The sequence below is a fragment of the Panthera onca genome, chromosome B3 (assembly GCF_046562875.1).
Source record: "Panthera onca isolate mPanOnc1 chromosome B3, mPanOnc1 haplotype 2, whole genome shotgun sequence".
Lineage (NCBI taxonomy): Eukaryota > Metazoa > Chordata > Mammalia > Carnivora > Felidae > Panthera > Panthera onca.
Window position 1 is genome coordinate 73,684,032 of NC_138344.1, and position 13,710 is coordinate 73,697,741.

At 37.8% G+C, this 13,710-nt stretch overlaps 1 protein-coding gene across 4 annotated transcripts in view; it reads left to right on the top strand.

Moving 5' to 3' along the window:
* RNF212B (ring finger protein 212B) overlaps positions 1 to 13,710 on the top strand; it is a 63,761-nt gene that overhangs the window by 26,670 nt on the left and 23,381 nt on the right. For 2 of the 4 annotated variants that reach the window (XM_081795898.1, XM_081795899.1), the window contains exons 2-5: positions 336 to 500; positions 2,789 to 2,889; positions 4,651 to 4,703; positions 5,147 to 5,221. In XM_081795898.1, the coding sequence (XP_081652024.1) occupies positions 2,790 to 2,889; positions 4,651 to 4,703; positions 5,147 to 5,221 (228 nt within the window). In that variant the 5' untranslated portion in view covers positions 336 to 500; position 2,789. Of the gene's footprint in view, positions 1 to 335; positions 501 to 943; positions 1,039 to 2,788; positions 2,890 to 4,650; positions 4,704 to 5,146; positions 5,222 to 13,710 lie in introns of those variants that run through there. The other 2 variants (XM_060619257.1, XM_078448388.1) reach the window with 2 other exon arrangements.

Below are 13,710 nucleotides of genomic sequence, written 5' to 3' on the forward strand. Positions count from 1 at the left end.
TTTTCTCCTATACACAGTATGTATGTAGAATTAAGTCTTATTTTATTTCAGGAAAACTTGTTCCAAGTTTTGTTTTAAACATTTGTTCTGATACATTGCTCTCTGGTTTTCTTTGGGGGAATAAATGTGTGTGTGTGTGTAAAATCTCTTTTGCTTGTTTTCTATATCCATCACTTTCTCTTAAAACCTTGTATTTTTTAAAAGAAAAACTATTCTCCTTTCAGCCCTTACTTGTGCTTTTTTCCTCATTTTTTTTATTTCAGAAAAAAAGTTATAATTTTTTTTCCTGATATGTTAGTTCTTATTTAGAAATGTTTTTAATGTTTATTTTTCAGAGAGAGAAAGAGAGAGGCAGAGTGTGACTGGGAGTGGGTCAGAAAGAAGAGGGAGACACAGAATCCGAAGCAGGTTCCAGGCTCTGAGCTGTCAGCACAGGGCACTGCGCGGGGCTCGAACTCATGAACCATAGCCAACCCGAGTGAGCCGCCCAGGCGCCCATTGTTAGTTCTTATTTAATGTCTGTTCTCTATCCATATCACTTTGTAACTTTTCTATTTCGGATTTATACTATTCTTTCAAACACCCATTATTTTCTTTCATTAAAAAATACTGGTAGAAGCTTTCATCTGCTTTGTGACCAAATTTTTTCTAGTGTGTTATTATCTATAGGAACATTATTAGGTTTATTCTTACCCCGTTTCCACAGTAACCTGAATGGGATTAGGCCATATTCTTCTTGTTCCCATTCTCAAACGAAGAAAAATTTCCTCGGCTACTAAGAAGAGGCAAGCGCTCTTGCCTCTTGCCGGCTACCAAGAGCCCAATTTTTGCGCCCAGTACGCAGTCGGGACCTCTGCCCAAGCCTCGCGCCCGCACCAGGCCACGCCCACTCACTTAGCACACCGCCCGGGGCCCCGCCCAGGGCTCTCGCACGCCGCCGCGGGCCACGCCCAGCCTCTTGCCTCTCGCAGGTGCCAGGCTTGCTGTGTATTTTCCCGCCCTTTTCCAGCTCTTCGTGAGGAGAACTGGATGATTTAGGTGAGATACCAGGGCTTATAAGATCATGGCGGCCAAGCGGGTAGGGAATGTAGTTAGAAAAGAACTACTGGTCTTGAGACTGCTAAATCCCCCTACCCCCTTGAAAACCGGCAAGCGTTGTCCTCACAAACGCTTAACTGCCCTTCTTATAAGGGCCAACCTATTTGATTAACATTGTTGTTGCTGCCCTTGTACAAAGCCGGATATATATAGTGGGGCCTTTTCAGCAATACTTCAGACTCCCCTCCTGATAGAAGTTAGTGTATTATGAGCAATAAATGGAAACCTAAAATGCATGGCTCTGTATAATGCCCTTGCACTGAACCGATTATTCAGCAAGATTTTATCGTGAATCTTGTTAAAAATGTTAAAGGGTGGTGCAAACGAGCCATCATTCTTGTAGCAAACCTTTCCATAAACTACTTAAAAACTTTTTTAAAGAAAATACTTAGGTGGGGAAAAAAAAGTTACCTTCTGTTTTATTTTCCTAATGTAATTTTAAAGGAAATCAAACATGTTATATTCTTAAATAACATATTCTTGGAATTAAACATGTGAATTCATTATACGTATGAACTAATTGCAGCTCAGTGTGTATCAGCTCAATTATGTATTTTTAATATGTCAATTTCTTCATTTAAAATCTTACAAAGTCACATTAATGTAATTATGTATTTCACCAATTATATGGAATTAGTATTGGCAGAAAATATAGGAGGTATGGGTGCCATGTCTAACACCAAGGTGTACTTGATGTGGTAGCAAGAACTTGACACAGGGAGTAAGAAGACTCAGGTTCTAATCCTAGAGTTGACATTAACTAAAGATGGAACTTTGGACAAGTCATTAAATTTCAGTGAACATCAGGTATATCTTTTGAAAAATGATGGTATTGGATAAAATGTGAAATGATTTTTGAAGTCCCTCCCAGATCTATGATTCTGAGTGTCTGTAGAGTAGAAGGGAAAGTGTATAAGCTGAGACAACATTATCATTCAGAAACCATGTTTCCCTTATATAAAATATGTCCCAAGTGGCTCATATGAGATCTTCTATTATTTGGTCCAGTACTTCCTCCTTGTTCCATCTTACTGTGTCACAGGGAGTTATTAGGAAAGAAATATATTTTTTTTTAATTTATTTTGAGGGAGAGAGAGAGAGAGTACAAGCAGGGGGTAGGGAGGCAGAAAGAGATAGAATCCCAGGCAGGTTCCTCACCATCAGCACAGAGCCTGATGTGGGGCTGAAACTCACAAACTGTAAGATCATGACCTTAGCCAAGATCAAGAGTCGGATGCTTAACTGACTGTGCCACAAGAGGTGCCCTGACAGACAGTTCTTTTTTTTTTTTTTAAGATTTTTTTTCTGATTACAAATTGGTACATGAATTAATCTAGGAAATTTGGGGGGGGAAAGTGTAAAGGTAACACACACACAAATACCCATGATCTCACCATTCAAAAAAAAAAAATCTCATTGTCCCATTACTTTTCTAAATATATAGGTATATACTTTTTCTAAATATATATATATTTTCTTTTTTAAAACTGTATAGCAGAGTTTGTAGTCTGCTTTTTTCACTTCAGTGATATATGTACTTCCTTACAACCAACAGGAATACCCACAATAATAGTGCCTACATCTCCAAAAGATAACAGAAGCTAAGCAAACATTGTTACATAGATTTTGGAACAGCTATAATTATATAATGCTCCAGGTTATTTTTAATCTTTCTCTTTATCTGTTCCAGAATGGATTGGTTTCACTGTAACTGGTGCTGTCGAAAAGATGGAGACAATTTCTTTGTCACCAGCTGTGGTCATATTTTTTGTAAAAAGTGTGTGACTCTGGGTGAGTGACTTAACTGTTTTCAAATTCAGGCAAAAAATATTTTTAACCTAGTAATAATTATTAGCCATTTCTCTGTGTGACTTGGGATAAAAATCACATATTGGGCCAAAGGTTGTATAGATACAGTAGGAAACTCTTGATTATGGAAATTTTAGGCACCCATTGATAAAGAATGATTTAGCAAATGGAATATCTATTACTTGAACACCAAAAGGTACTTGCCAGTGTTTTGACAAGTGGCAGGGAAAGCCAAGGTTATCAGACTAATTAGAGAAAAGAGAAAAAAAAAATAACAGTAATGAATAGGAATTGGGGAAAGTTTGGTTGATAACAAGAGTAATTCTAATGGGAAATGGTCTAGCCTGTGAAATCAATTTGATTAGAAATGATGATGATGATGAAGATGATAATAGTGGTGACAGTGATACATTTGCAGTTTAAAAAGTATTTTCCACATGTACAAATTTTATATATCCTCACCACAATTCCAAGAGGTAATTATTAGTAGATCCATTTTACAAATAAGGAACTGGTTCAGATAGGATAAGTGATTTGACCAAGTTCCTGCAGTGATTAAGTCTAGAAATTAGACCTGAATTTGAGGGTTTTTTTTTTTTTAATGCCAAAGTGCTTGATTAGGGAAGATTTCATAGAAGAGCTGTTGCTTCAGTAGAGTTTTGAATAATAAACTGGAGTTGCCAAGTAGATAAAGCAGGGAAGATCATTTTAGTTTAAGAAAACATCGTGTGTAAGGGCATACATACCACACTATAAAACCATACTGCAGGGGATTGGTAGAGCATAGAGAATAAAGAAAGAAGTGGTTAAGAGATGAGGCTGGAGAGGTAGGCAATGGCCAGGTGATGGGAGGGTATTATATACAAAACTGAAGACCTTGAACTTTATCCTGCAGATGATGGAGAGCTGGGGAAATTTCTTTGTTTCGTGTTTTTCTTAAACAGAAGAATGTTTCCTACTTGCTAGCTCACTCTGGCAATAATACAGAGGGAAGGCTGGGAAAAACCTTTAGTCCTCAAGGAAAGCAGAGTGAGGTTACTAGCTTCTGAAGATGTTTTTCTCTTGTTGGATCTCATAACCCTTTTAAGTTATCTGCTAATGTAACAAAACCATTTTATGGTAACAGCAGCTCACCTTGAAGAGGTTTGTCTCGGTAAAGCATATGTCATGTGATATTTTCTCTTGACATGGCATTTATCTTAACAATAACCAACACCACTAAAATTTCAACTTAAAGATTAGGAATTTTAATTTTTATTCTTTCAGATTTGATTAATTAGAGAATGAGAGCAGGAGAGCTTCAAAGCAAGTTCCAAGCAAATTAGCAAAGTGAGAACAGGGCAGGAATAATTCGGTTTCTTACAGTATCTACAGTGTGCCTACTGTCAGGTAGGTGGGGGGAAAAAGAGCAACTTACACCCGAAACCATTAGTACTCTTGTGTTCTTCCTAGTACTACTTGCTGGGGGGTTAGAACTGCCCTTCATCTGCAGAAGAAAATTGGGAATGTATAAAGAGGAAATGGGTAGAGGTACAGTGTGAAAGCCTTATTTGTCATCAACATACAAGTTTGCAAATATTGATTTTGAGAACAGAGCTCAAGATGTCCTTTTGTAGCACAAAGATACTCTAAATTTAGTAAGAGCCTGTTTCTTGCTAGCCTACTTGGCTATTACCATGTATTTTAGGAAGAACATACCTCTTGACCGTAAAAACTGAACATTTTTTTCCCTTCCCCCCTTAGAAAAATGTGCTGTTTGTGGAACTGCCTGCAAGCATCTGGCTCTTTCTGATAATGTAAGTTTTTCTTCTCCAACCACAAACCATTTTATCCCATTCCTGGCCTATAGGAAGTATACAAAGAGTACAGTTGATGAGTGACTAAGCACTGAAATTTTTAAGAAAGAAAGAAAGAAAGAAAGAAAGAAAGAAAGAAAGAAAGAAAGAAAGAGAAAGGAAGAAAAGAAAAGAAAAACTTGCAGATAGAATTATTATATATTTTTTAAAAAGGGCAAACAACAGAAGAATTGTTTGTGGCTGTTGCTATCGAAGCACGAGGTAAGGAGAATTAAAACATATAGTCTACATCTCCTAGGGCAGTGGTGAGCATCCTCATATTTAGGATAGTGAAATAATAACTCGTGCTTTAGGAAGTCGTGGTACATCCTTTGCCATATTTGCTGGTATTTTATTTCATTCTGTTGTGGATATGTTCAATATTTGTCTTACTCTCTTTATAGCTGAAACCTCAGGAGAAGATATACTTCAAAAGCCCTGTGGAGACAGCTTTGCAGTATTTTAGTCACATCTCTCAGGTATGAGAAACAAAAGTGAAGAAAATCAGATTCTCCAGGCAAATTCTTTTTTTTCTTTTTTTTTTTTTTTTTAACGTTTATTCATTTTTGACAGACACAGAGGGACAGAGTGCAAACAGGGGTGGGGCAGAGAGAGAGGGAGACACAGAATCCAAAGCAGGCTCCCGGTTCTGAGCTCTCAGCACAGAGCCCAGTGCAGGGCTCGAACTCATGAACCGTGAGAGCATCATCTGAGCTGTAGTCAGATGCTTACCCAACTGAACTACCCAGGCGCCCCCCACTCTCCAGGTCCCACTGAGATTATTTCATAGCCTAATGGGATTTCTATCTTGGCATGTTTCTTGAGATTTTATCACTGTTTTTCTTCTCCACTCCTGTGAGTGTATTCCTTTCCTAAACATAAACATGATCCTTTGTCATATTCTGGCTGAAGATAGTGGATTTAATTTTTCTTTGCTGTCTCAGCACTCAATCCTAACCCTGGTAATAGAAGAAGGGGAATTAGGCTTTCACTACATTCTGCTTTTAGCTGCTTGGGTGAGCCATCATATTTGAGATACTATTTAACATTATGGGGAGATAAAATCTAGCTGAGACTCAGGGAGAAATGAAAACAAGGTCACATGAACCAGAGAAGGAGCAGACCTTTGGTTAATAACTAAACCCAGGATTAGTTAATGATCAGTAGAGAAATTATATGTAGTCTAAATTCTAACCTGCCTAATCAAGGGACCAATTACACATGGTCAAAAAATCAAGATAAAATAAATGGAAAGGGTGAGTTAATCATCACTTTAGTGAAGGGACAGTTTGGTAAAGTCAGCAATGTCTGAAAATGTGTTTTCCTGTCTGTGAAGTTGAACAACTGATCCAGGTAATATCTAGATTGTTTCATTCAGGCCTCTGCTCAAATTTTTCTTCCTCAGTCAGACTTTTACTGACTCTCATATCTCAAATGGTAGCCCCAGCACTGTCTACTTCTTACTCTGCTTTATTTTTCATTGTAGCTCTTATCTAACATTATATACTTGTTTAATGTCTGAATCCTGCACTGAAATGTAGGGCCCATAAATTCAGATATTTGGTAGGTTTTTTTATTGTTATATAACCAGCTCTTTGGATAAATTTTAATATGTAGTGGACACTCAAAAAATTATTATATGAATGAATGGCACATTGATCTAAGTATCCACTTGTGTTTTAATCATCCCAGATCTCTCGAGTGACCTGCCAAGGGCTTTTTTCTGCTGTCCTACTCCATGACCAATAGTTAATCACACTGCCCTAGCCTGTGAGCTTTCTTCTAATCCTAGGTCATAGACTACACCCTTATGCATAACTAGCCATCTTTCAAAAGCATACCACTAATTGTTCCTTCTTTGGTAAAGCCTTCCCTGATTCCTGTAGGCAAATTTTTGCGAAGACTTTTGTAATCCTATCCCACCTGCTCTTAACTCTGTGAAAGTGTTTTATTTGTTCTTTGTTTCTCTCACTAAACCAAAACCTTTGAAAGACAGGTATCAGCTTCGTATTGCCTAATGGCTAATGAGGTACCTGGTACAAATTAAGTAAATAAGAAATGTTTGTTAAATGAATGAATGCACCTTGGGGTGCGTCCGACTTCGGCTCAGGTCATGATCTCGTGCTCTGTGAGTTTGAGCCCCGCGTTGGGCTCTGGGCTGACAGTTCAGAGCCTGGAGCCTGCTACGGATTCTGTGTCTCCCTCTCTCTCTGCCCCTCCCCCGCTCATGCTCTGTCTCTTTCTCTCTCTCTCTCTCTCTCTCTGTCAAAAATAAATAAACATTAAAAAATAAAAATAAATGAATGAATGCACCTTAAGGCTGGGGGTGGGGGGTGGGTTGGAGGGAATGATTCAAGTCAAGGTCAGAGAAAGAGGCTTGAACATATAGGAACTTGTAGGTCATGGTAAGGGTTTTAAGCACAGAAATGGTGTTATCTGATATAAATTTTATTTTATTTTTATTTATTTTTATTTTATTTTATTTTATTTTTTAAATAGATATTTATTTTTGAGAGAGAGGGGGGAAGAAAGAGAGGGAGACACAGAATCCAAAGCAGGCTCCAGGCTTTAAGCTGTCAGCACAGAGCCTGATGTGGGGCTTGAACTCATGAACCTGTGAGATCATGACCTGAGCTGAAGTCAGACACTTAATTGACTGAGCCACCCAGGCGCCCCATCTGATATGTAATTTTAAAAGAGAATCTGGCTGCTGAGTGGAGAATGGATCATAGAGAAGTTAAGAGTAGAAGCAAAGAGACTACTTAAGAGGCTTTAGGAGAAATCTAAGCAAGACTTCTTGAGCTAAAATGGTAGCAGTAGAAATGGAGAAGGGTAGTCAAATCTGAGATATTTTCTAGGAAGAACCGTTGTTGATTTGGATGTGGAAGATGAGAAAAAGAGAGGAATCAAAGAAGATGTCTGGGTTTTTGTCTTGAACAGCTGAGTGGGATGATTGTACTCTTTACCAAGGCTGAGAAGACCATTTGAGGGAAAATACTATTTTGGATATTAGGTTATAGATGCTTGTTAGAACTCCTGTAGGATAAATCACAAAGGCAGATAAATTTATCATTCTGAAGCTCAGGACATAGGTCAAGGATAGAGATATAAGTATGGAGCTCATTAGGATAGAGATAGTTTTTAAAGCCTTGGGACTTGATGAGATCGCCCAGAGAAGGATCCCCTTCAAAATCTAGTGATTAGGTGGAGTTAACAAAGAGAAGCAATGAATGAGTGAAAGCAAGGAGAGTGTGATATCACAGGAAACTAAGAAAGGGAAATGTTTCAAAAAGAAAGAATTAATCAGTGTTCCCCCCCCCCGCCCGCCCCACTTCAGACATATATCCATTTGCTGCCTTGATATCTTCACTAATCTTCCATATGTCCCAAACTGAACTCAGTATTCTTAACACCCTCCACCCTGCTCACCCTCCAATACACACAGGAAAATAGGCTACTTACTCCTCCTGTTTCTATAAGGGTAAATGATAACCATTATCCACATAACAATCAAACCAAAAATCTAGGAGTCATTCTTGATTCCTTTTTCTCTTTGCATATCCAATCCATTATTAAATCATGTCAGTTCTGTCTCTCTAAATACTTGAATACTCTCTATCTCCAGCCTTCTAGTTTATTTTTTTTAATTTTATTTATTTAAAAAAAATTTTTTTTAACGTTTATTCATTTTTGAGACAGAGAGAGACAGAGCATGAACGGGGGAGGGTCAGAGAGAGAGGGAGACACAGAATCTGAAACAGGCTCCAGGCTCTGAGCCATCAGCACAGAGCCCGATGCAGGGCTGGAACTCATGGACCATGAGATCATGACCCGAGCCGAAGTCGGACGCTCAACCGACTGAGCCACCCAGGCGCCCCTCCAGCCTTCTAGTTTAATCTATCATTGTTTCTTTCCTAAATTACTATAGTAGCTTCCTAACAGTTCTTTTGATGTCCAGTCTCTCCTTTTCCTATCAATTCTCCATATTGAGGCCAAGAAACCATTCAAAATATAGGTATGATTAGTTCATTTCCCTATTTAAAACTATTCAGTACAACCATTGCTTTGAGAATAAAGTCCAATGCTCAACATGGTCCATAGGGCCAGGTCTGCTTTGATCCCTGCTTATCCCTTTAGTCTCACCTCTTTTCCTCTCCCCCTATCCCACTATATACAGACATATTGAATCTATTTTAACTGTTTATATAAATATTTTCTCTCTTGTTTCTGGACCTTTGTACATGCTGTTTCATCTGTCTAGAACATTATATCCTCAAACATATATAGGGATAAGTACACACAGTACCTACAATATAATACCGTATTGCCATATCGTATTATAATTTTTTGTTTGCTCATGTTGTCCTATGAGGATAGGGGCAGTATTAATCTTATTCATCTTCTATATAACCTCCTAACATAGTACCAGGAACACAGTAGGATTCAGTAAGTATTTTTTGAAAGAATCAATAGAATAATCTTTCCTATTGAGGTTTTCCTTTAATATAGTATATGAAGTATGGTAAAGGGGTAGTACTGGGAAAACTATTGAAGTAGAAATATTGAGACCAAATCTGCATGCTAGCTTGCAACCATTTCTTTGAGCCATTCATATTCCTTCACATGTAATGTGAAATAATAATACTCATCTTAGTTCTTATAAAGATCAAGTGAAATAATGTTATGAAAATATTCTTAAAGTTGTAAAGTACTGTATTAGTTTAAAGAATAATGTGGAGGGGCACCTGGGTGGCCCAGTTGGTTAAGCATCCAACTCTTGATTTCAGCTCAGGTCATGATCTCATGGTTCATGGGTTCAAACCCCACATTGGGCTCTGCACTGACAATGTGGAGCCTCCTTGGGATTCTCTCTCTCTCTCTCTCTCTCTCTCTCTCTCTCTCTCTCTCTGTTCCTCTCCTACTTGTGCTCTCTCTCTCTCAAAATAAATAAATAAACTTAAAAAATTAAAACAGAATAATGTGGAAAACTCATAGTAGATTATGGAAGGTCACAAACCTGCAGGAAAATAATTAAAGATCATATAAGTAAAAAGAAGTTTGGATTTTTAAATTATTTTCAAAGTATAAAATACATGTCTACTTTTTAAATACCAACTTTATAGACATGTACCTTATGTACCAAATTTTCCCCTTTGAAGTTTTCATTTTAGTGTTTTTAGTATATTCACATAATTATGCAATCACTACTACCTAATTTTAGAGTATTTTTATTACTCCTAGAAGAAACCCTATATCTATTAGCAGGCACTTCTCAAATCCTCTCCACCCTCCCCAGCCCTAGGCAATCACTAATTTACTTTCTATCCCTATAGGTTTGCCTATTCTGGACATTTCATAAATATGGAATTAATGTGTGATCTGTTGTGACTGACTTCCTTCACTAAATATGATGTTTCTAAGGATCATCCACGTTGTAACATGTATTAAGACTTCAGTAGCACTTCACTCTTTTTATAACCAAATAATATTCCATTATATAAACGGGTATATGTTTCATGTATACATTCATCAGTTGAGAGATATTTGGGTTGTTTCTACTTTTTGGCTATTATGAGTAATTCTGCCATTAACATTTGTGTGTAAGTTTCTGTCGGGGCATATGTTTTCATTTCTCTTGGATGTATATGTAGAAGTTGACTTACTGAGTCAAATGGTAACTATGTTTAACTTTTCGAGGAAATGTCAGACTGTTTTCTCCAGTACTGACACTATTTTACATTCTAATCTGCAGTGTTTTAGGGTTTTGATTTCTCCATATCTTCACTAACTCTTATAAACTCTTAACTGTCTTTGATTATAACTATCCTAGTGGAGTGAAGTAGTATCTCATTGTGGTTTTGATTTGGGATTCCTCTCTTGACAAATGATGTTGAGCATCTTTTCCTGTGCTCACTGGCCATTTGTATATCTTCTTTAAAGTTCTATTCAGAGGCACCTGGGTGGCTTAGTTGGGTAAGCATCCAACTTCAGCTCAGGTCATGATCTTGCGGTTCATGGATTCGAGCCCCGCATCAGGTACTGTGCTGACAGCTTAGAGCCTGGAGCCTGCTTCAGATTCTATGTCTCCCTCTCCCTCTGCCCCTCCCCAGCTTGTGCTCTGTCGCTTTCTCTCTCTCAAAAATAAATAAACATTAAAAAAAAATTTAAATAGTAATTCCTTAATCTTATCCAATTCTGCAGCTGTTATAATTATTTTAAAACTTTGTTTGAATTGGGTTTCTATAAGGTCTATATAGTTTAGTTGGTTGTTAATGTCTCAAGTTTCTATTTAACTATAAGTTTCCTTTCATTTCTTTTTTTATTAGTACTGAAGAAAATGTTCTTTTGTCTTATAGAGTTTTCTTCAGTGTGGATTTTGTTCATTGTATCCCCGTGGAATCATTTAATAATGCTTGTTTGTGCTCTGTATTTCCTTAATCAGAATCATTTGATTGGGGGTGAGTGGGAGGCAAGACTACTTTACAGCAGTGTTGTGTTCCACCAAGAGGTACATAAGGGTCTTCTGTCTCTTGTTTTATGTGATTGTAGCCAATGATGAACTTTACATTGATCCATTAAGTAATTAGGAGTTGCAAAATGCTGGGGTCCCTGGATGGCTCAGTCAGTTGGCTGTCCAACTTTGGCTCAGGTCAAGCTCTTGCGGTCTATGAGTTCGAGCCCTGCATTGGGCTCTGTGCTGAGAGGGATCAGGGCCTGGACCCTGCTTTGGATTCTGTGTCTCTCTCTCTCTCTGTACTCTTCTGCTCTCACTCTGTCTCTCTGTCTTTCTCTCTCAAAAATAAATAAACATTGAAAAAAAAATTTTTTTAAGGAACTGCAAAATGCTAATATTTAATTCTGTCATTTCTATCTCATTTTTTTTAGGTGGAATATGTTTATAAAAAGAAACTTCCTTTTCTCAACAGTATGATTACCTTGAGATATAATTTAAAATACTAAGACTTTTAGGGGAACCTGGGTGGCTCAGTTGGTTAAGCATCCGACTTTGGCTCAGGTCATGATCTCGCAATTCCTGGGTTCGAGCCCCTCATCAAGCTCTCTGCTGTCAGCACAGAGCCATTTTGGATCTCTTTCACCTTCTCTTTCTGCCCCTCCTCCACTCATTTTCTCTCTCTCTCTCTCTTTCTTTCTCTCAAAATAAATAAACTTAAAAAACTTACTAAGACCTTTAGATACAATGGAATGAGGGAGTCAGTTTCATAAAAGATAGATAAGAGAAACCAATAGGTTATGAGAGTCAAAGGTATATAATGAGTTTACCAATACCTTTGAAGTAAATTTCTAAAACTTAGCAACATCTTTTTTTTTAATTTTTTTATTTTTGGGACAGAGAGAGACAGAGCATGAACGGGGGAGGGGCAGAGAGAGAGGGAGACACAGAATCGGAAACAGGCTCCAGGCTCCGAGCCATCAGCCCAGAGCCTGACGCGAGGCTCGAACTCACGGACCGCGAGATCGTGACCTGGCTGAAGTCGGACGCTTAACTGACTGCGCCACCCAGGCGCCCCCTTTTTTTTTTTTTTTGCAACATCTTTACAAATATTCAAAACATTAAAATTGTATGGGAATATAAATCTTCAACTAAAAACCCTGACATTAAAAATAAGACTTAGGAAATCAATTCTTAGTACAAAAAAGTTGGTCAAGCTAATATTCATTTCCACGGTGTATATCAATTTTTATAAACAAACAAATATCTTTTTTTAAAAATCATTAGGCAGCAAAATGCATACCCCACATTGGACCAAAATATCTTGTGTCCTATCATAATAAACTACTGAGCTTCCCCTTTCCTTCCATTGTGATTCCTCTTCCGGTATCTTTTAGTGGTTTCTCCCTTGCTTTCTCCAGGCCCTTGTCATTAACTGGACCTATTTCAGAACTGAAGGTTTAGAATACTGTCTTCAGCAAATGAAGTAAAAATTGTGTTCCATGTTACTAATTCTAAAAAGAGTGAGAATCCAGAGCCTGAAGACCAGGATACCCTTACCTGGTCCTAGTATGGAGACACAGGAAAGGAATCTGGGTCTAGAAATAGGTAGTTTCATACATTGTTCCAATAAAATAAACAGTATTTAATACTTGGCATCATCTAGACAGCATTTATGTTATCAACAGAACTACTTTTATTACTATCTGCTCTATGTTGTATTAACGAAATAATCCCAATTTAGGAAAGAAGTCACCAAAATTTGTCCTTCTTCAGGAAAAAAAAGAAGCGGAACTCTTTTTTTTAATGAGGCTGAAGAATTTGAATGAGACAGAATAATGAGTATGCTAATGATCAAGATTTCTTAAATACTGAAATTCATTCCTGAGTTAGGTTTTAGAGTCTATTTTGATGGATGTATTCAAAATAGGCTAAACATTTGTATTCTAACATCAGGCAAAAGCGTGTGTTCCTCTCCTATAACCCTTCTTGCTAGTGGTTGTATTCTGGATTTGTCTTTCCTCTTCTTGGAATGGTCAAATCTAGGATTTGGGTTTGAGTTTTTGGGTAAGTAGTCCTGCTCAGGCCTAGGCAAAAGGCCCTTCAGTAGTCTATTCTAGACTCCTGGAGTTGCAGAGGGGGATCTATTTCCTGTGCACAGAGTGGGGGAGGTGGGCAAGTCTGGGAAGGCAAAAGAAGTTCTCAGTCAAAAGAAAAAACAGAGAAGCTTGGGTAGGTCAGTCGATTGAGCATTCAACTCTTGATTTCGGCTCAGGTCATGATCCCAAGGGTTATGGGGTATAAGGCTCACTTCACCGAGTATGGAGCCTGCTTAGGATTCTCTCTCTCCCTCTCTCTGCCTTTCTCCCCCTGCTCATATGTGTGCATGGTCTCTTTCTCTCTCTCTCAAAAAAATTTTTTTAAATAAATAAATAAAAGAAAAAACAGACCAAAGTTCTTTTAGCTCAGAAAAAAACATGTGGTGGTGGAGTTGGAAGTGTGGGGGAAATTTGGAAA